Source organism: Tetrapisispora phaffii, chromosome 5 (genome assembly GCF_000236905.1).
Source record: "Tetrapisispora phaffii CBS 4417 chromosome 5, complete genome".
Lineage (NCBI taxonomy): Eukaryota > Fungi > Ascomycota > Saccharomycetes > Saccharomycetales > Saccharomycetaceae > Tetrapisispora > Tetrapisispora phaffii.
The window spans coordinates 393,928-419,550 of NC_016524.1; the positions used below are offsets into that span (position 1 = coordinate 393,928).

General features: G+C 32.8%; 10 protein-coding genes across 10 annotated transcripts; 5 read left to right on the forward strand and 5 right to left on the reverse strand.

Moving 5' to 3' along the window:
* Nucleotides 1-54: 54 nt before the first annotated feature.
* On the forward strand, nucleotides 55-1,929 carry YPS7 (putative aspartic endopeptidase; the record flags this gene model as incomplete). Its single annotated transcript, XM_003685670.1, has 1 exon — nucleotides 55-1,929. The coding sequence occupies one exon, from the start codon at nucleotides 55-57 to the stop codon at nucleotides 1,927-1,929; it is 1,875 nt and encodes a 624-aa protein (XP_003685718.1).
* A 1,434-nt stretch (nucleotides 1,930-3,363) lies between these two features.
* Nucleotides 3,364-6,180, forward strand: SFB3 (Sfb3p; the record flags this gene model as incomplete). Its single annotated transcript, XM_003685671.1, has 1 exon — nucleotides 3,364-6,180. One exon carries the CDS (start codon nucleotides 3,364-3,366, stop codon nucleotides 6,178-6,180), a length of 2,817 nt encoding a protein of 938 aa, XP_003685719.1.
* An 850-nt stretch (nucleotides 6,181-7,030) lies between these two features.
* On the forward strand, nucleotides 7,031-8,581 carry TPHA0E01940 (Pal1 family protein; the record flags this gene model as incomplete). Its single annotated transcript, XM_003685672.1, has 1 exon — nucleotides 7,031-8,581. One exon carries the CDS (start codon nucleotides 7,031-7,033, stop codon nucleotides 8,579-8,581), a length of 1,551 nt encoding a protein of 516 aa, XP_003685720.1.
* Nucleotides 8,582-8,835: 254 nt separating this feature from the next.
* Nucleotides 8,836-9,831, reverse strand: MRP1 (mitochondrial 37S ribosomal protein mS43; the record flags this gene model as incomplete). Its single annotated transcript, XM_003685673.1, has 1 exon — nucleotides 8,836-9,831. The coding sequence occupies one exon, from the start codon at nucleotides 9,829-9,831 to the stop codon at nucleotides 8,836-8,838; it is 996 nt and encodes a 331-aa protein (XP_003685721.1).
* A 968-nt stretch (nucleotides 9,832-10,799) lies between these two features.
* TPHA0E01960 (survival factor 1 family protein) lies at nucleotides 10,800-12,125 on the forward strand (the record flags this gene model as incomplete). Its single annotated transcript, XM_003685674.1, has 1 exon — nucleotides 10,800-12,125. One exon carries the CDS (start codon nucleotides 10,800-10,802, stop codon nucleotides 12,123-12,125), a length of 1,326 nt encoding a protein of 441 aa, XP_003685722.1.
* A 750-nt stretch (nucleotides 12,126-12,875) lies between these two features.
* On the forward strand, nucleotides 12,876-14,915 carry TPHA0E01970 (arginine--tRNA ligase; the record flags this gene model as incomplete). The annotated part of the gene is made up of 1 exon (XM_003685675.1): nucleotides 12,876-14,915. The coding sequence occupies one exon, from the start codon at nucleotides 12,876-12,878 to the stop codon at nucleotides 14,913-14,915; it is 2,040 nt and encodes a 679-aa protein (XP_003685723.1).
* Nucleotides 14,916-15,152: 237 nt separating this feature from the next.
* Nucleotides 15,153-17,078, reverse strand: RAD30 (DNA-directed DNA polymerase eta; the record flags this gene model as incomplete). The annotated part of the gene is made up of 1 exon (XM_003685676.1): nucleotides 15,153-17,078. The coding sequence occupies one exon, from the start codon at nucleotides 17,076-17,078 to the stop codon at nucleotides 15,153-15,155; it is 1,926 nt and encodes a 641-aa protein (XP_003685724.1).
* A 654-nt stretch (nucleotides 17,079-17,732) lies between these two features.
* Nucleotides 17,733-18,230, reverse strand: RPL12B (60S ribosomal protein uL11; the record flags this gene model as incomplete). Its single annotated transcript, XM_003685677.1, has 1 exon — nucleotides 17,733-18,230. The coding sequence occupies one exon, from the start codon at nucleotides 18,228-18,230 to the stop codon at nucleotides 17,733-17,735; it is 498 nt and encodes a 165-aa protein (XP_003685725.1).
* A 1,023-nt stretch (nucleotides 18,231-19,253) lies between these two features.
* On the reverse strand, nucleotides 19,254-21,506 carry MAK10 (Mak10p; the record flags this gene model as incomplete). The annotated part of the gene is made up of 1 exon (XM_003685678.1): nucleotides 19,254-21,506. The coding sequence occupies one exon, from the start codon at nucleotides 21,504-21,506 to the stop codon at nucleotides 19,254-19,256; it is 2,253 nt and encodes a 750-aa protein (XP_003685726.1).
* Nucleotides 21,507-21,852: 346 nt separating this feature from the next.
* SYF1 (mRNA splicing protein SYF1) lies at nucleotides 21,853-24,453 on the reverse strand (the record flags this gene model as incomplete). The annotated part of the gene is made up of 1 exon (XM_003685679.1): nucleotides 21,853-24,453. One exon carries the CDS (start codon nucleotides 24,451-24,453, stop codon nucleotides 21,853-21,855), a length of 2,601 nt encoding a protein of 866 aa, XP_003685727.1.
* Between the last annotated feature and the right edge of the window lie 1,170 nt (nucleotides 24,454-25,623).

Genomic DNA, 25,623 nt, shown 5'->3' on the forward strand with positions numbered 1-25,623 from the left:
CATTAAGTGAGATAACAAACTACTGGTAAGAAAGGGTGAACAAATAATTATAAAATGGTTAGTAGGTCGTTATTACTGACTTTTGCATCTGTTATAACCATAGTGCACCCAAGCTATGCTGCTACTACTACGAAATCTATTGCAACATCAGCTGAAGCAGTAAACTCATTCCCAACATTAGCCGTTGGAAAAGATTCTAAAGCGTTATATTATGTTAACATCTCAATCGGTATCCCATCCCAAGAAGAGAATGTAAGAGTAGATATTGCACAACCATATATTTGGCTGCCCGCAAAAAATTCAACATGTGAAACCTCCTCCTGTGTAGTGACATCTAGTTTCAACAATCAGACTTCAAATTCATCTGTTTTGCTGCAGGACGGACAGATATTTAGTTTGGACTTCATTGATTCAATATCTCTTAACGGTACTTTTTACAAAGACGATCTCACATGTAGCAATTTAGTACAACCATTAAAATTAAATGAATCGCTAAAATCTCCAGATGGATTATACACAACGAACACTACAGATGATTCAATAACTTTAGTTGCATTGTCTTTTATAAATGCGATCGATTACCAAGGCCTCACTATCGGTTCTCTTGGTTTAGCTAGTTCAACCACCAGTGATTTATCTGGCGCATCACTCGATTTTGTTGACGACTCATTTTCCTTTTTGACCTATTTATCAAATTCGGAGGTCATCGATACTCCATCATATTCCCTATGGTTAGGAGGGGATACATTGCCTTATACAAATATGACTTCCATAAACTCTACTACCATCGACTATTGTGGTAACTTAGTACTTGGTGCCGTTGATCAACGTTATTACGAAGGACGTTTAGTTCAGTTTGACATGTTACCAGCTTTACTAAACAATGTGACAGAAGCAGTTACCTATGGTCTACCCATAATACCCATGGGTCCCATATATATAGAAAACTCTAGCGGTACACAGTTAAATCTTACTACAACCAATTTCCTAGAACCAGTGTTACTGGATTCAAGATACACAAACGCAAGACTGCCTCTAAATACAGTGATACAAATTGCTACCCAACTAAATGCAGCATATGTAGAAGAGTTTGGTAGTTGGATTGTTGAGTGTTCCTTAGCAGAGATGAACGTCAATTTGAATTTCAACTTCCAAGGCCTAACAATTCCAGTATCATTGAATGACTTCTTATCAAGGGTGATCAATTCCACCACTGGAGAACCAATCAAGTTCAGTGAAAGTTCTGAAGATGCATGTGCATTAGCGGTTTATCCAAACACTGACATTGGATTTAATATCTTAGGTGGTCCATTTTTGAAGAATATATATTTAGCTATAGACAATGAGGGGAGATCTGTTGCAATTGCTAAGGCAGTTAAAGAAGATGACACTTCTGCAATAAATTCTATATCATCAAATTCCAGTGACAACGAGACTCATATTTCTACTAGTGTAAAGAAAACAACGAGTCACTCCGGAAATTCCACAGTAACCACGTCAACTAAATCAGAGACCTTCGGTTCCATACAATCTGGTACCATTCCATTCGCAACGTCGTATAACATAACTGCAACATCAAGATTGACACTGATACGGGATGTCCACGATGAATTAAGCACATATCCAATTGAATTCACAGCTATTTTAACATCAAATGGTTTAGTATCTTCCATGAGATCCTATTTTACAACAGACAGAATAACAAGCTCTACGGTTAAGACGTCACAATCACAGTTTGTAAGTATACCGGTAAGATCCGGCCTAAATGGAACGGCCACGACATACACAGCATCTGCAATAGCAAATAAAATAGCTGTGTTGAACAAAAACATGAACTCAAATACAAATTCAAACATATTCAAAAACCCATTGAACTTAACATTCTTGACATGCTTCATAACATTAATTGTTATATCGTGGGCATTTTAGAGTATATACAATAAATATATAGACATAGGAGAGAATAAATAATAAAAAATGAACAAACATCCTAGCCTTCATTTAATAACATTCCCTGTTTCGTTTTTCGCCTTGTGTACAATAACACAAATATAAACATCTTCAATGCCACCTCTCTCATCCATGATTTTAAAATCAAAACTAAATAACGCACTATACTTAGAATGAAAACACTGTTACAAGCTGTTAATATCTAGAGGGAACATACATCTATCTCTGAGCTCTTACATGATGTTTTAGACCATTGTTTTCACGTTTTTAACAGTGTCGTCAAGTAAAAACGCTAGCATAAAACTCAAATAATGGTAAAAAATAACGAGATAGTTTAAGTAGCATGAAAATTTTTTTCAGTAAGTAAGGGCATGACATCTCTTCTTTCTTTCAATGAACGCCAAGGTGTTCTATTGTTTTATAAACAAGTTAAATATACATTGTAATGGTCGAATAGTTTAGTTTATCTAATTACCACATGCTAAGAAAGATATGGTAGTTGTCTAAGTAAAACTTTTAGTAATTAAAATTTTTTTCTACTAAGATATGTCCGTCGTTGCAGAGTTTCTTTTTCGATTAATGGACTATTGCTCTATTTTCTTGTTATGTTTTGTTGTATACATTGATTGATTGAAGAATAGAAAATTAATGAACAGAGAGAGAGAGAGAGTATGAGAGAGAAATGAAGCTATGATTGAATGAGTAAAATATGCATCTTGCTTGTATAGCTATTTTATTCGGAATTACGATTATCTCATCTCATCTAGTATTTTATATCTGATACGTATACGTGCACACATACAAAACATTAAACGAAGAATCTGAGGCACTGAAGTAAGTACCAATTGTTATCCAAAGCATGTGAGAACTTCTCATTCTCTTACTCTTAAGTTACATACAACACAAATACAAACAATCATCAATTCTCGTACTTCACTCGTTAAACATACTGAAACGTATCTTTCATTATATTATCGTTTCAATATTCGTTGTCCCTTTATCTCTGTCTCTTTTACAATATATGTGTGTTTTCATTCCATTTTGAAAAGTTCCATTCGCTTACGTGCTCTTAAAGTTTTTTAAATTTCGAATTTTCTTTTTCTTCATTATGTTGATATTATAAATAAATGATATCAATAAATTTTGCAATACTGTTAACAAATATATATCAATTATAAACTTATATATATTGATTTTGTTACGGGAAAATTGATTTGAGTTTATTAAAAACAGATCAAGTGTTTATTTTAATTTATATTTATATCAATATTATATATTTTATTAATTTTAAATTGGATTAAAAAGCACTGAATTGTTTTAGTGTTAATTGAATTGGATTGAAAAACAAGATATAGCTAAAAACAAAAGCATTCCTTCATCGATATTCTTCACAGTTTCAAATTGACGATCGATATGCAGAACGAGAATTTTAATTCACAAAACAATATGCAAAGTGTTGAAAATGGTGTTAGGAACCTTTTTCTAAAGAAAGGGAAAAGACCTCATAGAGCTTTCCATAATTTATCTGTAAGTAATATCAGTAAAAATCAACTTCCTCCTGTTACCCAAGATTTAAATTCTGTATATGATAATGGTATTTATGGAGACGTTGCATCATCAAATCCTAATCAAATGAACTTTCAAGGTGGCAATGTAGGCTATCAGAATCAAGGTTCTAGTGTAGTCGCTCAAGAAATGAATTCTGTTAATGGCTTTGAAAACCCACAATCAGGGAGAGTATTCACACCAAAGCATTTCGACAGCCCATTGAGCACACCTTCTGTAAATGAAGTCATTAACCAAGGTAGCTATGCTTTCCATTCCCCGAACAATTTACCTATACAGTCTATGTCTCATATTATCGCAAAACAAAGATGGGAAGATCAGTTAGAATACCTAACTAAATCTTTTAACACCAAAGATAACTCGATCCCTCCTCTTTCAACTACTCAATATTACTGCAATGACCAAGGTAGTTGCGACCCTCGTCTATTGGCCTTAACTATGTACAATATTCCAAAGAATGAACATTTTAGATCCGCAACTAAATTGCCATTAGGTTTAACGATCCAACCGTTCGCAAAATTAATCCCTAATGAAAACATACCATTGGTAGAATCCACTCAGGAGTCGGGTCCATTGCGTTGTAACCGTTGTCGTGCGTACGTTAACCCCTCTTTCCAATTTACCTACGATTCCTCGGTTGTATGTAATATCTGTAAAATGAGAACAAAATTATCAAACGAACATTTTGCTCCTCTTGGTCCAGATGGAAATAGATCTGACATGGGAGCTAGACCAGATTTGTATAAAGGCTGTGTTGATTTTGCTGTCCCTGATATTTATAACTGCAAAGCTGGCGAAGCTCCTTTGCCATTGCACTATGTTTTCTTAATTGATGTTTCATTGATTGCTAATGAAAATGGTAGCTCGCTTGCTGCTGTTGAAGGTGTTCGTTCAGCTATCGAATATATCGGCGATTTTCAACCAAAGTGTAAAGTTGCTATTATCTCTTACGATTCAAAATTGAAATTCTATAATTTATCTCCAGAATTAGCATCTGCACAAGAATATGTCATTACCGAAATTAATGATGTGTTTTTACCATTCTACGAGGGTTTATTTGTTAGACCAAATGATTCTACTAAAACTATCAACGATACTTTAAGAAAAATTTCCCAATATATTACTATGGATAAATTCTCACATGTTCCACATGTCTGCTATGGTTCAGCTTTAGAAGCTGCGAAGTTAGCCTTAGACACTGTGACAAATGGTCAAGGTGGGAAGATCGTCTGTACATTGAATTCGTTACCAACTATTGGTAACGGTAATTTATCCTTAAGAAAAGACGACAACATGAAGCGTCACTTAAAATGTGACAATGACTTCTATAGTAAGTTAGCTCGTGAAATGTTATCCAGTTATATCTCGTTAGATTTATACGTCACAAGTGCCGGTTTTGTTGACATGGCTACTGTCGCACACCCTGTATATATGACATCTGGTAACCTAAAATACTATCCGCATTTTATTCATGAAAAGGATGAATTTACTCTTGTCAATGATATGACAGAAAATATAGCAAGTATTACTGGTTACCAAGCTTTACTAAAAATCCGTTGTTCATCTGGTCTAGCAGTTTACCAATATTACATGGGTGCTAGTGAAGGTTCTGACCGTGATCCAATAATACCTGTTTTAACATCCAATACAACCATTGATGTTCTATTAAAATATGTTGAAAAATTGAAAGAAGGGACTGATATGAGTTTTCAGGCTGCCTTGTTATATACCAACATTGATGGTGATAGAAGAGTACGTTCAATCAACACCAGTGGTGCTGTCTCAGGTAATATTCGTGAAATATTTAAATTCTTAAACCAACAAGTTATTTTAAGAATAATGGTTAAAGATATCTTGAATGCACTAGGTGATGCTGATTTTGCTAAGGTAAGACAATCAATCGACGATAAAATGGTCGATATATTAACTCAATACAGAGCATTGGTTAGTGGCAATTCTTCTTCTCAATTAGTCCTACCTGATACTTTAAAAACATTACCAACTTATATGCTATCTTTCCAGAAATCGGAATTAATGAAACCAAACGCACAAAGTACACGTGATAATCAACGTGTATATGACTTATTCAAATATTACATGTTTAATAGAGCACAATTTTCCTATAAATTATACCCTCAAATAATACCAACGCATGTTTTATTGGAGGATACCGACTTAACATTCTATGATGCCCATTATCAATTATTAATGATAAAACAAAGTTCAATCGATAACGTTACAGTCAAAGATGCTTATATGCAATTCACCGATGGTGGATGCTATCTAATCTTTAATGGTGAAACATGTTATTTATGGTTTAATGAGAATACTAATAAACTTTTATTAGAAGATTTATTAGATGTTGGTGCCAATACCGCATATAACCAAATCACGTTATGTAGTAATTCTTTACCAAAGATATCTACTCACATCAATAAAAAGGCTAACAATACCGTAAAGAATTGGACACAAACAACTAATAAATCAATAATTCCGGTTATTTTATTAAGACCAAATGTGGATCAATACTACAGCAAAGTGTTTACATCAATAATAGTAGAAGATCCAACCATGAACAAAGTTGACAGTGCAGACAATTATCTTGTGAACATGCACAGACGTATTCAAGAAAACTTGACAAAAACAAATTATGTAGAAAATTGATTAGGAACGAAAGAGAAAATCAACATAGTGATGCTTATATTACAACCTCCTCTACTATTTCCATTAAACTGATAAATCCTAACTGTGAAACCCGCATAATGTACACATATAGACTTACGATTATACATATACTGGAAATATAAATTATAAAATATATATATCTTTAATTTTGAATAGCCAAAATAACCAAGGTCAACATGCTTTCCCTCCATTGTCAGTCCCACCAAGAATAACCAAATCTGGCCTGGCCCAGGTTTCATGGCATTGGTTCGAGGTTAGTAACCCAATGCCATGACACCAAAGCAAAGATATAAAATAAGTGTACGTATGCTTACGCATACGTACACTTATAGCTACCTGTATCTATTTATAAAGTAGCAGATGGATCGTTCAATGGCTATGCGAATAGTTATCATTTCCAACGTAATTTCTTACCCTCTCTACTACATTCCCGTCGCTCTGTCTTTGAGAACTGGAAGAGCGGCCTCCGGTGCGTCCAGGTCTCGGTTGGAGTTTCTTTTTAAATTTCCCCATTAGGAAATTTTCACTTCCATATTGATCATTTTTCATCAATTGCAGTTTTATTTTGGTTAATGTAATGGACCACTATGAACCTACTTTTCACTTTATCATAATAGTAATGTAATAATAGAAAATAATAATGGCAAATAGTGCTTGATCAATAAGTTATCTTTATTATTTTAACAATTCATTAACGTGTAGGAGATTGTTCATATTTCGATTATCTCATATATATATATCTGTGTGTGTGAAAGAAATCATTTTATTTTTAGCTTGTGTTTGACTTGGGAACCGGTAACACTACATAATTATAAGTACATAATTCCATATGATTAATAGAAACGATAGTCAACGGAGTAATAGGCGCCCATTTTCTTCAACAAATCCCTTCAGAAATGCTTTGAATGACAGTAGTTTACAAGAGTACAACAATGACAAACAATTCATGGAATGGACAAAGAATAATGGTGTCCAGAGTCCACCGTATCTATCCAACAGTGGTTCGAGACATAATTCAAATTTCAGTTTCGTTGATTCAGTAGAGGAAGAAGGGCCAGAAGATGATGTTTATGCACACAACGGGAGGGCTCATTCACCAGTGGTGACTAGACTATCCACCAGCCCTACACCAATTGCAAGTAACAACCCATTTTTAGGTGATGTAGCAGGTGAGGGAAAAACTTTTTCTACTGAAAGTAGTATATCTCAAACTTCAGATAACAGAAATGCTTCTGTGAGAAGTGATAGTACTAGAAATTATCCAACTGCAAGAGAGGAAAAAGATAGGTTAAGACAATCATACATGGAGACATCAAACGTGAACAGACAATCTGAATCACAAGGTTATAGAAAAAAAAGTAGTCCTGGCAATTTTGCTCCACCTTCTTACGAAGAGGCAGCAGGGACCAAAACATCACGTTCTCAATACCCAAGAGAAAAAGAACATAGATCTCACCGTAGCAACTCTAGTCATGGTCATAGTAGCTCGGGCAATCCTCATCGTCGTAGTTATTATCCAGATAGTGATCAAAAAAGAGAAAGTGATAGGGAACGTAGCAGGGACGATAGTAGAGATAGTAGATACCGTCATCATAGCTCGAAATCTTCGTCTTCTAAGAGCAAAAGAAAGAATAAGGTGGTTATACCTAAGAATGTCGATTCCATTGATAAATTGGACGTAACTGGCTTGTTTGGTGGCTCGTTTCATCATGATGGACCCTTTGATGCCGTGACCCCACATAGAAATAAAAACATGAAGGCTGCTCCTGTAATGGCCTTCCCAGCTGATGGTCCAAACAGCACTATCGGTGGTGCCTCTTCGAAACCATCGACATTAAACGAAGTCTTTGGAAGAGATGAATACGCTGATGATAATAATGGTATGGCTAGGTCAAAAGGTAATGTTGACTATAGGAGATCTGTTTATATGGGTTCTCTACCAAGTAATAGTTCCAGTACATTAGATGCAATTAAGAACCACTCAGATGTTAGCCAATTTGATCCAAAAACGCTAACATCTAAAGTTTCGGGCCCAACCACCATTGGACTTGGTTCCACCACTTTCTTGGACGGAGCCCCTGCATCTAAGACCGCTATTAGAGATGATGTTATACAGCATGCACATCAATCACGTGGAGTACAAAGACATAAATCATTATCTCAACGATTTAATATCGGAAGAAGTAATACAGAAATCAGTCATAGGCACGGAACATCTAGTACGACCAACAATAGTAGTCTTAATGATGACGATATTTATTTGAGCCGTTCAAGTGATAAAACGAGTAAGGGTATTACATTCGATGATAACGCCAAGAAAGAATCATCTGGTAACACATTCTTAAGAAGAGTAAAGAGTTTAAAAGTATCAAGAAAGTAATTTTCCTCATATTGCATAATTTTCTATTTAATCCTGTACGCATAATCTTAAAAATGTTCCATTTGTTAATTAATTCATCGTTTTGAAAAATTTACTGTGTTAGCTGTTTTAAATAAATCATTCGGCACTAAAACCAGTGTATATTTACATTTTTATACATTGCTGTATTTAATTACATAATTTCATTAATAAAATTATACGTATGTTGAAGAGGACGTTAAAATATTTACATGTTATAATTCATTGAGAAACATTTATATGACAACTTTATATTGCTGTGATAATTCTGGCATTCTTGATTCTACAACATCCCAATTTATTGACTCCCAAACATTGTTCAAATATTGTTCTTTGCCAAAAACACCATAGTCATGTAACCAACATTTTGGAGAAGCATCAATTGCTAATAGCGGAATATATGAAACATTCTTATCATAAGAATGAGCTTCAAGAACATCATTGATATCTTTTTCTTTGTTTTCATCTTTTTTTGCAAGTTCCTCTATTTGTTCTTCAGTTTGTTGAGTCTTTAATTCTTTTTCTTGAAATAATTTCAATTCAGTCATTTGATTTGATTTATTAAAATTAAAAGGAGTTCCTGCATTATATGTATTCACAACAAATAGCCTATCGAATTTCACTTCTGAATAGTTGGATGATTCCATTGAGTAATCATATGCTTGATGTTTTCTTGCGACTAGCCATGTAAAACCATCACCTGAAATGCCTAGATTTGAATTCAACAGTAAAGTTCTGAATTCAACCATGGAACCAAAGGAGGATAAGATAGCTGGATATAACTTCTTATAAGTAATTTTATCAGGCTCGTTTTTGTAATTCAATTTAATATCCACAGAGTCCTTGATCAATGTTGTCTTTTTATTTGCTAATGGTAGTTGATAATCAAAATTTACATTGGAGGCAGTTAATGAATTATTAGCAAAAGTTAGATTATGAATCATAGCGGCATTTTTAACCAGATTTCTTTTGGTGAATGATTTACTATGATCATTAATTAATTGTAATATTGGCCTTTCATCAGTATTCTCATCAACGAATTTGTTTAATTCATCGGTATGATGTTGAACTCTCTCATACCAAGCATTGCGCAAACCTTGCGACGAATATAGACCCGGTAGTCCATCCTTTTCGTTTAGATGGTCTAGGGAAGGAGTTATGTATGACCTAGTAATGACATGTGCTCTTATCAGAGAAGACACTATTTTTTTCGTGACCAATATATATGACATTAGCCAAATGAGAAAGTATCTTCCTTGTGAAAACTGAGTAATGTGTCAACAGTGAAATTCGTGAGACCAAGAAAACCAATTCTAGTTAAATGCACAGCCTGTTGTGAACTCTGGAGACAGCAGTGTCAGGTAATTGGTTCATGAAGCTAGTCAATTTATACAGTTTTATGTAGAGAGTGTGAGATAAATATTTATATTAAAGTGTATATTATGTATGGCTCTTATGTTTCAATTCTGGAAAAAACCACTATAGCCGGGTAAACTGAAACTACCTTGATTACCCAGATATAACTATCTTGCTGGTATGTGAATAAAAGAACAAGAAGTACCGCCAAACACCTCCCTCGATGAATAGGTATATATACATCTGCAAATAGCAAGAACGTTCGTCACAATGACTTATAGGATTCTACATCCAAACTGCAATCAGATCTTCTTTTCATGTACGATATACCCCATCTACATCAATGAGCGATCCACCTTGTACACAGGAGCTCAAGCAGCCGATGCCAAGACATAAAGACGTCGATCTCTCGATGCACATACACACAGACAGATCTTACAATATTCTGGCATACACTCTAGTGACTTCTTATATCATTGATGATCTGTCTATTACAAAAAGGTTCGGTATTCATTGTCCATTATTCATAGTTCTTGCTTGGTCATGGTCCAGAAGGTTTAATTTGGGGGCGGAAGAAGGGGTGGAGGGCCCTTCACTAACTATGCCCGCTAATTATTTTGACGCAGATAAGAAACGCGAAGCTTTAAAGGAGAAGGTCCGGTAAGCCTTCTCACCAGAGAGCTATTCCAGCCATTAAATTACAAACTTTAATCCAGAAATACATGCATGCCTGTTATATATATAGGAGTGTATAAATAGGGACGGGATTATATATCGTTACTCTATTTTGTCCATGTTCTACATTAGTTCATTCTAGAAGCACGCATCACTATCCGTTAATATAATGTTGAAGTGGATTCAAGGTGGTATCTCTGCGGTTACTGGGTTGGCTGAGCCTGAGTATGGTAAGGAATTTATTCACTCAGCGGCAGATAAAGTAAATGAACAACAGATCAATCCATTCAATACTGCTACTAGTGATGATTTGAAATGGCTATGTCCTGATTATACTAATGTTGAAACATCGACCTTTTACGTAAATGATTTAAATACAGGCATCATCGGACTGGCGCAAGTTATACATTCCAATATTGTTGGTCTTCATCAAACTGCTCAATTTAATTGTAGAATTGTTGATTCAAATGATGTTAAGAATTTCAATGTTTGGACCTCGACAAAGTTGGAGAATTTTAGAATCGATGGAACCAATTTTTATGCTGATAATTTAAAGATCGAATTGAATGAAGATGGAAACCAATTCCATGTTGTAGCAAATGTGAACGAAATTGTGAGCTTAGATTTATTTTTCACTAGAGTCACAGACGGTTGCAAACTGGGTAATGATCCAAATACATATTTTGGTGATAATGTTGAAGAACCTTGGGGTAAAATTAGACATATATTCTGGCCAAGAAATAAACTTGTAGGTACAATCAATATAAAATATGAGGAGCCAAGGGAAGAACAAGGAAATCAAAAAGAGGGAGAAGAAGAACAACAATTGAAATCGTTCATTGAAAAGACAATAAAGTTTACTGAAGAAAAACCTGCACTGTCCATGTTTGTTCTTGCTTTCCAAGGTATGAAACCTCATCATGCTGCTAAAGCTTGGAATTTTATTAATTTTCAATCGGATGAATATTCTGTCATTTTAATTGAGTTTATAACCCCAAAGTCTTACGCAAATACAAAAGTTTCAATTGGTATTGTAACAGATAGTGAAAAGATTCTGTCGGTAGCCACAAATAACAACTTCGAACATATCGATTCCACCGTAGATTCTATTGGCTGGCCTGTTCCAAAAGCAATCAAGTGTACATTCAATGGTATTTCAGCGGACTTAAGTGACGATCAAGTAAAGAAGATGTACGGCGAGAATAATGGTACATTGAAAGAGCAAGAAATTGCTGTGGTAAACGTTAATTTAACAAACTTGATTGAAAGAATCGATGTTATGAATGAAATTCCACAATTTGTGAAGAACATCGTTTCCGGTGTTGCCGGTACAAAACCATACATATATCAATACGCAGGGGATGAAGATTTCAATATCGAAATTAACAACAAAAAAGTCAAGGGATTGGGTATGCTTGAGGTTATATTTATTTCGGAACATGATGATGAAGAACTTGTAAATGCTGTCGCTGCTGTCAAGCTATCCGATGAATGAAGTACATTTACTTGATCACTCATAAAGAAATGCCTAACTTATATATTTATTTTGTTTTAAGTGAACAGAATGTCATACTGAGTATATGTCACTCGTTCTGTAAAGTTGGGTAGCATGTACACATTCATTACAGCTCATATTCAGAATACATTCATATGAAGATATTCCCGTCTTTATTAACTCCACCAATAATCACTTATGTAGAATTGCATAACAGTTATTTAGCTAAATTACAAAATTAATTAATACACGATTACTAAGCCAAAAGATAACAAAAAAACATTGAATATGACTCAGAGCTCATGGTTTCAGTTATTAGTGTCACACACATATATATTCAACATCTAATGGCCTTATGTATCCATCCAGTCAGACATCTTAACTCACAGGTCGTTGTTCACTCCACTACGTCGTATTCGATGACTTGTGTATCCTTCCAAATTATCGAATATTTAATACTGGAGAAATGCGTCGAAATAAAAATTTTTTTAAGATGCAATTCATCTCATCAATGAAATAATATCAATCAATGCTTTGCTTTTACATTAAGAGTTAATTCTAATTATTTTGCTAAGAAGAGAGGTTCTAAAATCCTAGATTGGATATTCTCTATTGTTCACATTATTATACTAAGTTGAAGTAATTTCTGATCTGCTTTCACACGTTAGAATTCATATAAATATATATTGTTTTGGTTATTTAGTAAATGCCATACCTATATATTAAATGTAATCAACTTTTATTAAATTCATGATTAAGAGTTGTTCTTCTACTCTTCTACATAATATAAATTCTTTCACCTCAGTTTGTAAAAATAAAAGGTTAAGTAACTTTCTAGCCAATCGTTTTAATTATAATTTCGATCTAAATTATTTGCATATTGATAAAAATCCTACCAGTATTCGATTTTATAGCAACAAGAAATTACATAAACCTGAAATCAAAAGAGAAGCAAGTGAAAAATACAAGATGTCTACTGAACATATTTCTCAGCAATTAACAAAACTATCTTTAGCTCTTCCAGCCGTTGTTGAAGGTTCTAACCCAGATGTCAATGTAGTTGATTTAATGAGAAACTACATCTCTCAAGAATTATCTAAAATCTCAGGTGTTGATACTAAATTGATTTTCGAAGCTTTGGAATGGACTAACACTCCAGAAAGAGGTGATTTATTGATCCCAGTTCCAAGATTGAGAATTAAAGGCAGCAATCCAAAGGATTTAGCTACTGAATGGGCTGAAAAATTCCCTGTCGGTGACTACATTGACAAGGTTGAAGCCAATGGTCCATTTTTACAATTTTTCTTCAAGCCTAGTGCTCTATTTAACATTGTTATCCCTGACATTTTAGAGAGAGGTGATGATTATGGTTCTTACAAAATGGAACAAAAAAAAACAGTTGTTTTTGACTTCTCCTCTCCAAACATTGCCAAGCCATTCCACGCTGGTCATTTAAGATCCACCATTATCGGTGGTTTCATTTCTAACTTATACGAAAAATTAGGTTGGAATGTTGTCAGATTAAACTACTTAGGTGATTGGGGTAAACAATTTGGTTTACTAGCTGTTGGTTTTGAAAAATACGGTAATGAAGAATCTTTATCAAAAGATCCAATTCATCATTTATTTGATGTCTATGTTAAAGTAAACAAAGACATCGAAAAAGAAGGTGATTCATTACCAGAAGAAGAATCCAGCAATGGCAGGGCCGCTGAGTTCTTCAAGAGAATGGAAGATGGTGATGAAGAAGCCCTTAAGATCTGGAAAAGATTCCGTGAACTATCTATTGAAAAGTACATCGAAACTTATGCTCGTCTAAATATTCAATATGATGTCTACTCTGGTGAATCTCAAGTTTCAAAGGAAAGACTGGACGAGGCTATTAAAATTTTAAATGACAAGAACTTGACCCACGAGGATAGAGGTGCTTTGTTAGTTGATTTAACTAAATTTAACAAGAAATTAGGCAAGACCATCGTTAAAAAATCTAACGGTGCCACCTTATACATGACCAGAGATATTGGTGCTGCTATGGACCGTTACGAAAAATACCATTTCGATAAGATGATCTATGTTGTTGCCGTTCAACAAGATTTACATTTAGCTCAATTATTTGAAATCTTGAAACAAATGGGCTTCGGATGGTCTGACAGATTAAGTCACATTAATTTCGGTATGGTTCAAGGTATGTCTACTAGAAAAGGTACTGTTGTATTCTTGGATAACATTTTAGAAGAAACAAAAGAAAAAATGCATGAAGTTATGAAGAAAAATGAAGTCAAATATGCTCAAATTCAAAACCCAGAGGAAGTTGCTGATTTAATTGGTATTTCTGCCGTTATGATCCAAGATATGCAGTCTAAACGTATTAACAATTATGAATTTAAATGGGAAAGAATGTTATCATTTGAAGGTGACACTGGTCCATACTTACAATATGCCCACTCTAGATTGAGATCAGTCGAAAGAAATGCTTCAGAAATTACTCCAGAAAAATGGGCCAACGCTGATTTATCTTTATTAACTGAACCAGCTGCTGTATTATTAATCAGGTTGTTAGCTCAATATCCAGATGTTTTGAGAAACGCTTTAAAGACACATGAACCTGCTACAATTGTTACTTACTTGTTCAAGTTAACTCATCAAGTATCATCTTGTTATGATGTTTTATGGGTTGCTGGCCAAACTGAAGAATTAGCTACTGCTCGTCTAGCTCTTTACGCATCTGCCAGACAAACCTTATATAACGGTATGCGTTTATTAGGTTTAACCCCAGTAGAAAGAATGTAATAAAATATAATATAATAGTTAACTTTCCAATCGTCACATAATATAATAGAATACTTTTACTTAATTTATAGATGTAAAAGAGATAGAGGGTAGGAATGATTAATGCTACTGTAACTTTCTATAAAATTGAGCAATTTCAACTTGAATAAAGAATACTGATTATATAGATACCAATCTTCTCATACATAATAAACAATAATCTTACGATGTGTAAACATCCATGAGTTAAAGGAAGTGTCACTTTTTAAAGAAATTGAGTATATTTTGTGAACCTGATATTTTATTATCTATCTTCTTTGGCTTTTTAACTTCTTTTTTAATTACTTTATTTTTGGATGACGACAGAAGACGTCGTTCCCCCACTGATAAATATAATGAATCCTCACTCCTGCCATTAATACTTTCCGAAAGTCTTTCAGCAATATGGAAATCCTTATGTTCAACAAAATCTTTACGCTCATTAAAGGAAATTTTACATATGTCGCATTCAAAAGTTTCATGACTTTTAGTGTTTTCATCTGCTTGGTTATTTCCGTCACTATTTGTTTCAATAACTTTTGAACTGGATTCTATGATGGTGGATTTTTGTATTTGCTTACCAAACATATCGATTACAGTCTTCTTATTATCAATGATTTCAAAATTTGATATAGATGTACTAAGCTGCTTCAAAGGAAAAAAGCTAGTACTGTCATTGGGGTCGAATTGAGAATAAACTGCATTTATCAGTTTAGATGTTGCGATAGATATATCTGTTGCTTGAATTTTTGTCCCTCTACATTGCAACGCAGTCGATTTGGTCATATTTTTTGATTTGTTAGTGATAAAAGATATCGATACTGTTTTCGGTATAAATATTTTATTATATTCTTCACTTAACTCTTCAACTCTACCGAACAGTTCACTAGAAAATATATCAAACCATTGGATACAATCAACAATGCTATTGCATGAGTTACCTCTCAGATTCTTATTAGACATCATGCTTTTAACTAGTGGTCGTGTGTTAATTGGTGTCAACCAAATCCCTCTACAAAGATCGAAAAGCTTCGATGCCAATATTGCTGTTTTCGTTGTATCAATATCCGTTGGTTCACCATTTTCAATGGTTTCTTTAATTTTGACATCGATATATGTCTTAAGGTCATTAGATGATGTAGGCCAAGACTCCCTTATATACTTCAAACTTCCTTTACTGGGTAGTTGTAGAACTTTCACAATGTCTTTTCCAGAATTTCCTCCTAAGGTCCAGAAGCTGGTAATTTCATAATTTTCGTTATCAAGAAATAGTTCAAGTTTACTATTTCTAATTATAATTTGTGCATTAGGTTTCTTAAAATTGGAAGCAAGTTTGCATACAGTTTTTGTTCTTGCAATTCCACAGGAAGTTGTGTAACCTAGAGTTGTTTCAATTTCATTTCTTAATTCACTCATAATTATGGAACCTAGGCACAAAAACAAATCATCCCAGTCCTCTATATTATCACCTTCATCTCCAGCATATAATATACCTTCGTATTTCAACTTTTTCAGGTATTTAGGTACAGGGGGTAGGTTGTCTTCTAAATTATAATCACCGTTTACAAACATATCTTGTATTGTACGGCTTTGAGTTGTATCGTCATTGAAATTTGTGATATCTTCATCGAAAAGAAGTTTCTGTAAAACTAATCTACTTAAGTCAAGAAATCCTTCATCCGAACTTGCGATCTCGACTAAGTCACACCATTCTTTCATTAACTTGAATATCTTTCTCCCTTCCCTGCGATAAGGATTTAGAGAGACTTTATATTTTTCTGGGGATAATTGTTTGTCAGGGTCCTTATTCCATTTCCCATAACCATCATGGTATTGCCAGAAGTCTTCACCTTTCTTGTAGACTGCTGTATGAATCGGGATAATTTTGTTGTCTGATTTTTTAAGGGCTTCCATTATGTTTTCCATTCTTTTAATATTATATTTTCTTGCTGCATATGATACTGCGATAATTGATGACCATTGAACACAAACAACTGGATCATCTTTAGTATAGCCACAACGTATTTGTTCTGCTTGCGCAAAGAATGCATTGACGTCTATATGTGCCAAACATGCCAGAGGAGAGGAATATGCATCAGTCTTTGAAGTTAACAATATCAAGTCCTTCCATTTATATTTTGACATTGGTGCCTTCTAGTTTACTGTATATTCTCAGAATGCATTTATTTATGCTTTTATAATTATATTCCTATTTCGTTTTTCATTAACAATTGATTATAATTTCAGTTCCGCACTTTTTAATATTAATCATGGCGTTAAATTTCTAATCACATAAAGCTGAGATCAAATATTCTTAATATTATTACATAGTATATTTAAGAATATTGATGAATTGACTTATTGGGAATTTGCCGGTTACAATTCACTATTTATTTTCTGATGATGCTTATAAAAAAAGTAATGCAGGAGATGACTCAACCTTGTTCATTTTTCAAGATGAAATCGAAAGAAAGTGGTATCTTGAAACCATTTATGTCTTTTCACAACTATATGTTACTCCCCTTCCACATGTGAATATATATTATGTATGGCGTTAATCTATCTTAATGCCGCCCATGACGGTATTGGTGCTATTTTTACTGCAATTATCCCTTGCGTAACGGATCATTCTGGTTTATAAAGAGGTTAACAGTGTCAGATCAATTTAATTTAGGATTCTTAAAGAATCATCATAAATAACCGATTCTTCATCCGTAGTTTAGGTTTTTGTACTCGGTTACAAGGTTTGAAATTAATAGTTTATTAAATTATTTGAAAATTATGTAGTATTTATAACATTTAGTTTTCTGGAATTTCGATTTCACCAGCGTTAATAGCTTCGATGATATCATGAGGGTTTTTGTAGTCAACACGACAGCCAACAGATTGAGCTGTACCTAAGATTTCCTTGGTAACAGAAGCTAAGTTCTTACCGAAAGATTTCTCTCTCATTTGCCTAGCAACTTCGATGATGTCATCTAATTGTAAGTTACCAGAGTGCTTGACGTTCTTTTCCTTCTTTCTGTCTCTTGGTGGTTCCTTCAAAGCAGTGATAACTAAAGAGGAAGCAGATGGAACAACAGAAGCGGTGGCTTGTCTGTTTTGGATCTTTAATTGAACGGTGACCTTGATACCTTTGAAGTCCTTGGTAGCCTTGGCAATATCTTCACCAACCTTCTTTGGAGATAGACCTAATGGACCAATCTTTGGAGCTAAAGCAGCAGAAGCACCAACTTCACCACCGACAGCTCTTAAATATAAGTATTTAACTTCACTTGGATCAAATTTTGGAGGCATCTTGTGTTATATTTTAATGTCTAAAGTTCTTCTATCTGAGAGCTACAAACAACTAAATAGAGATGACTTTTAAAATATAGCTTACAATTTCAAGTACTCAATTCTTATAAACCTGCATTAAAGAGTATACACAAACTATTTACAAGTAACAAACTGATTTAGGTGTTAGCATATTATCAGAATTGATTACCATCTAGAAACTGGCGATAGCTACAAGCAATTACTGAATTGTATAATATCGTCAAATTTCACTCTACAGTAACTGAACTTTATTGAATATTGATTGAAATTTCAAGATGTTGTTCTTTACCATCACTTAGAGTTGATGAAACTTTTCTGAAAAATTTTGTATTTTTCAACTTTTTTCGGAAAATATTAAAAAAAAAAAACACACAATTTGAATTGGTAACCGATGTCTTCTCTGCTAATTATTAGTGCAATTTTGGTTTGATACCCAAGTATTGGAATCAATCATACACCCATGTCCGAGAGGTCAGAAACCATTCTGGCGTCCGCTGGTTAGAGGGCTGTCTCTACTCTGTAAATGCTTCAATTATTATTAATAAGGCATGTTTACATAGATAAGTAATTAAGACTGTCTTACTATCGAATTGATCTTTTATTACTTTAGACTCATGACTGTAAACGTGTAAACGTGTGTTTGAGAGTACTATGGATTATGCACTTGTTTTGTATGCCTTAGCTGGGTGTCTCTGTATGCATCACGCTGGCTATTTTTAAGCCGGCGCTGCCCGAGATCATCATTGTTGGAGGGCGGATAAAAAGGAGGCAAATGTATGGGTGTAGTAGTAGTCACCCGAAATTTTGCCGTGCCAGAACTAAGTAATGCTTCAAAGTCAGTCAGTTTTTTATGAGCTTTTGTTAATTCATAATCGTAATAATGACAGTAATAACATAGTGAAATATTATGCTTTATATAATGCAATATTTTTATTGGTAAATCTGTGTTTTATATATTATGTAGTTTGTGATTCTAGTTACCGATATCGAAGCTTACATGCATTAATCAATCTTAGTTTTATCTTCTAATGATAATAATGGGAAAAATGATGAACCATTATCTGAAAATTTTAAAATTACTTTAAAATGTTCAGATAGTGGTCTTTCTGAAATCACGTTTATCTTCTTAGTTAGAGTTACAATATTTTTTTGAATGTCTTGACAACTATATTTTAATTGTTCATAGTGTTTCAATGCATCTTCTTTTATTAAGCGAGAACCGGTGAGCATAGTACCATTGTTATCACCCGCTTTAATTGCTTGTAAAATTGAATCTAAAGATTCAATTGTCTTTGTACATTCTTTATTTACAAATCCAATAGTATTTGAAACTTTTGAGTCTAAATTAGGTTCAGAAAGTGTAAATTCTTTTAATGTACTTTCAAAAATCTCATATGTAGGTAGTTCAGGAACACCAATGGATGAAAAGGACTTAAATCTCAATTTATGAATCAGTTCATGATCAATAAATTCGGAAATTGAGGAAGAATGATTGTCTATAATTCCATATGATTTTAGTACACCAAATTGAACAAATTGACATAGACTTAATGACTTGGTAATAGTATTTCTTAAAGTTAAGAAATTTAGATATTGTTTATTACGTTGTAAACTAGGCATTACAGTTTCCATCAATTTTTTATATTGAACTTTTAGAGCCTCCTTTTTCTCTACAGTCTTAAGTTTTTTGATTTTCTTGTTCATAGCTTGAATAGAATGTATCTTCTTTTCAATAAATTGTTGAACTGATCTCAATGCATATTCCCTCTTATATGTTAGATAATAAACAAAATAATACATGGCAAACGTTTCATATGGTTGGTAGATTTCAAGGTCAAATCCTTTTAACACAAAATCAATCATTAAGGTGACTTTCTGGAAATAAGCCCACAATGAATATGGGAAATATGTAACCACAGGCTCATTACTAACCACATTAATGACACCATTTTGTTCAAGTAAAGTTTCAGCGTTTTCAAATTGAGCTTGTAATGAATCCCAAAGTAGTAATTGTCTATTATAACCTTGCCTTATTCTACAATTATTTTGAGTAAAATTTTGATAGAATTCAAGTAACACTTTAGTTGCTTCTTCTAGGACTGGTTCGAGGAACAGTTTTTGCTCAGGAGTTAAATTTTCAATACTTGATGTACAACCTGTTAATGAAAATTCATTTAACTGCATGATAACAAAATCTGGCATCTTATATTTCCCTAAAATTGTTAAATTGTCTCTCATAAAGAACAATGAGAATATTCCTCTAGCCAGAACATGTCTCTGTTGCAAATTACCGAAATAATACGAAAATTGTAACATTTCTAAGGCAGATTTCTCTTCATGTATTAATAACACTCTTTTGATATCCATAGCCATATCTTTATAACCAGAATAATTATTTGTCACATTCACTAATTTTCTAGGAGGGTACTGATTTGACATACGTTTTTGTATTCCCATCGAAAAGGAACCTTCTGGTACATCAGATGTTAAAACCTCAATTGAGTTATATTTTTCTCCCAATTCTGCCAATTCATTTAAAAATTTTAAATCTGTTGAATATGTTGTGCAAGTCTCTTCAATATGAACCAAGCATATTGTAATCCTAATAAAATCCTTCAAATACTGTTTCTTGCCATTCTCTAGCGTATCCAGATATGTTAATGATTCTTCTAATAGTTCAAGTACTTCCTTCGAAGATTCTTGAAATGTTAAAAAGTCCAACCCCATAAAGTTAAAATTTAAATCTTCTTCTTCCATAAGGACTCCTGATTTCATTAAGTGCAATACAAATTTTCCAAAATAACAAATACCTATACATAAACCACTTAAGGTTTTATCATATAATTCATTACCAGTTGATAAAGGTTCAATTTTATGGCTTTTTTCAGATGCTAATAAAATATGTTCAACATATGTACAACTTAAAATTGTAGTAGGAAGTGTTTGATAGTTATTCAACCAAGAAATAACATTTCGCAACAATCTATCACTTATGGATATAATATTGTCCAATTGGACTTCAAGGTCATTCTCATCCCCAATAATAGCATTGCAATTGAAATTCTTTTCTATTTCCGTTAAATGTATTAAAGTTGAATCCAATCTTGCATTTTCAACCTCAAGTGATCGAGTACCTTCAAAAAGGTCAAAATATGATGCTTTGATAATGGTAGGTTCTTTTAAATTTTTACCTAAGTTCTTAAATATATCTGTAACATCAATTAATTCATCGTTGTTAGGATAATTTTTAAACATAATTGTATTGAATCCTCTAAGGAACTAAAATAATGTATCGATACTCTTCTTCTAGACAAATGACAGACAATTGATTTAGTTCTTATAAGAATTTATAACACGATATAGTTTAGCTTCTCATATATATTACAATTTCCGTATCTTATATAATTCTTCAATTCAATTTAAGATCATAAATTTAAAGTAATGCATTCTTAATTTTTCCAAATTGGATGTTTACCGCGGACTCTATATTTTTCATTTTTTTACTACAAGGGAAGGGATTAAGAGGCCATTTGATCCCAAGGTATATATGTATATTAAATCAGGAAATATATAAATTATGTAACTCACAGTTTATGTTTCTCTATAAATCTAGTTCAAGTTCGTCAGGATTAATGACTCTTTCAACATCGTCCTTTGAAGTTGATGAAGCGACAAATTCAATCCTACCCTCTGCTTTCGTTACTGCTGCAGTGTCTGTAAACATTTCTTCCTCTAATTTTTTCTTCAATTTTAGCATATCTTTATACTTTTCTTTGGTACCATATTTAATTTCCATTTCTTCCCAAAAGTTCCATAACTCTGTATTTTTGGCTGGTGGTAATAATTGGGAACCAAAATGTAGTATCTGCCTTGCCCTTACTACTTCTGTTAACTGTAGCTCTAGCTTGGAAAAATCAATAATATATTTGGTAACTACAGAATTTGGTAACAGTTGAATGCATTGCTCGTAGATGGGTCTCAAATGAATTAGTCCAAGCAAACTTTTTGTTTTCATTATAACTAAATCCCATAATTTAAGAATAGTATTAATTTTAGTTTTCTTCTTAACGGATTGTAAAATTCCTTCTATTAATATATTAACGGATCTGGTATACATTTTATTCTCAATTTCTTCAAAGTCACTGAACATAGTATACAAGGTACTACATTCGATAGAATTTTCATTCATCATTCTAATTGATTCTGCAAACAGTTCACGGATATGTTCTGTAGATAACAGTGATTTATTTTCAAGAGTTTTTGTTAAATATGCAGTCCAAATAAGATATTTGGTTGTTGGTGGAAATATTGCTATAGCTCTTTCGTATATTTGGAATGCAGCTAAAATTTTATCTCTAGATAGAAATTCTGCATAGCTTATGAAGTTGATTGGTGTTGCAACTTTCAGCTCTATCATTTTCTCATATATCGACATAATTTTTTCAACATACGCTGCATCAGAATATAAATTGTTTGAAGATTCAACTAGATCTAAATAATAATTCCACAATTTTTTAGAAGAGAATAGTATTGCCTGGGCAGGGATTCTTGGTTTTAAATTTAATTTATAATTTTTCATAAAGTTTTCATAGACAGCTTCTGGATTTCCGGATGTTGATAGGGCACTTTCTAGTATCTTTATTGCTGCTTTCATATTTTCATTTCCTTTTAGAGATATTATATGCTTGACCCACGATAACCAAATTGCTTCTAAATCTTGCAAATATTTAAATGGTACTTTTACAGACCTTTCATATAGTTCTTTGGCTGTGTCGTATTGTTTCAGGTCCCAATAAAAGGTTGCATAAGAAATCCATATCTTGCTAAATGATCCGGGCAATAAGGAAGATGATGCTGGATCAATTCTCACAATTGCCTCATTGTAAATTTCAGCTTTCTTCAGCACTATTTGTTGGTCACTGTATATTTTGTATTTATTTGAGTCAACGATATTTAATCTTTCTAACCAATTTATTACTTGATTTTCATTTTTGGCAATTTTTAAGTCATTAATTTTTAAATCTTTGGAATATAATAGCTGCTTAAAGAAATTCAATTGGTTAGTAATTAAGCTTCTGTTTTCTAATTGTTGTTCAATATAAATATCAATTATATTTTTTTCCACGTTTATAAAATAATCGTATAATTTAACATATAAGTTAGGCGATGCTGTTTTTGGTTTGTTCTCCAATGATAAGGTATCGTTTATGAAAGAGTTTAATTGCTCGATTTTTTTATGCTTGATAAAAAATTTACAAAATATGGTAATTATTGTGAATTCTTCATTTTCACTATCCAATTCTGAATTTAAAAGTTGTAGAATATATTTTTCGTAACTTTCTACCAAGTTACATTTTTCTAATGACAGTAGGTAGTTCAATTTCAATTTCAAGGGAATTTTTTTGTTGAAATTTTTATCTATTAATAAATATTTTTCATATGCAGATTTGATTTTTGGATAATCATTTGTCTTGAATAACAATTCTAAAATGTAATTTAGATTACTTTTAGGACACACTATCAAATAACGTTCAATCAAGTCGGAAGCAAATAAATTGCTATAAACTTCTTTGGTTTCTTCATGGTCATGGTTTCCTATGTTGTCTCTAAGTATACCAATTATCGCCACTTCCTCATTATTTAATGTAACGTTACCATTGTCAATATCAATTATTTCTTGACGATCATCTGAATTCAAGATGAGCTTGATGTATTCTAGTAAAAGTGTCCATAATTTTCTATGTGACTCTATGGAGTTATTATTGCCAATAGTAGATTTCAAAAATTCATTTACAAGTATATGAATATATTGAATTTCATTTCTAGAGATACAAAAATTCAATAGCTCAAAACAGATTTTTTCAAATACAATGATTTTTTTTTTCGAATACTTCGAATTTTTATAATACTTTAATAATTTATTTATGAATAGATTCTCCACTAAATATTTACAATCCTTGAAATCAATTTCCAAAATTAAATAATTAAAGAAAACAGAGTATATATTCAAACATTCAATAATATCTGTTTCACTTAATTGCAGACAACATCTTTCATATAACCATATTATATTTGTCTTGTCAATATCCGATTCATTCTTCTTTTTATTTATATACCTCTCCCAAGTCAGTCTATTATTAGGATCTTTTTGTAATTCATATTCATAAGCTATATCGTCATCATCTTTGATAAAATTATCCATTATCAAACCTCAGAGAAAAGATAAAAATAGCGTCGTTGTACGTTAACTGTGAATGTGATATGTACTACTATTATGATACACGATATTGCTAATTACATGTGTACCAAGAGTAGTGTTATATATATGCATGTATGTAGATTTATAGAATTCCCTTCAAAAGCCACTTAAATTTTCTTCAGTATATTTATATATATATATATTTATATGTTATATTTTAAAAGTGCACTACCCAACATTTACCCGGGTTTATAGTCATCTCAGCTCTGAAAGTAGCAATATCCTATAGAGAACATAAGCCATTATAAACACAACACGGATTAATGACGTTCGGTAGTTCTGCAACTTATAAAATCGTTATATTTACTCGCTATTTATACATTTATATATTCGAGGAAAGAAATTGGCATATGTTCAAAGTGGCTATTTTGTGATGTTACTATAGACAGATCCATCTATATAACGTAATATGACCAACAAAACGTGTTTGTAGATCATTTAACTTTCATACTGTTCCATCATTTCTTATCAAACGATAATGGATGACTTACCATAATATATATGTAAGTGTAAGTGTATATGGATAAAACCAAAACTAATAAGCGTAAGAAGACCCCCCTCGTACCGTCTGTTTACATGTCATTTATTTTTTCTAAAATTTCAACTTAAAACGGTATTTACCCCAACTTTTGGTCCCTGATTTGTTACATATGTCACAAATTCAACATCCACATTATCTGTCACGAGATTATTTAAACAAGGAGAGACGCTACTGTGCCCATATTGCACGATGTGTAAAGAGGGTTCCTTCTATCCGATGGAGCAATTCAATCCAGATTCAGCTCTCTCTCTGTGTGTGCGTGAGTCGTTCCGGAAGCGTTGTCATTAATTCCGATTTTATTATCACGTACATTAAATTTTAAAATTAAAGAAAATAGTCCCTGACACAAAAAAAGACAATATAATAACCATGGTTTATTATAAAACGATTATCAGTGCAGAACTTCTTAAAAGAGAAATCGGTTGATTAGGCATTTCAATCGTCGGGAAATGATCCACATATCCACAGTAGGTTATTACTATTAGGTACTTCAGCGGCTCTTGTGCGCTTAATGTCAATATATTGGTAAATATTGATAAGTATACTATTGGTTATTTTTTAATGACCCTTTA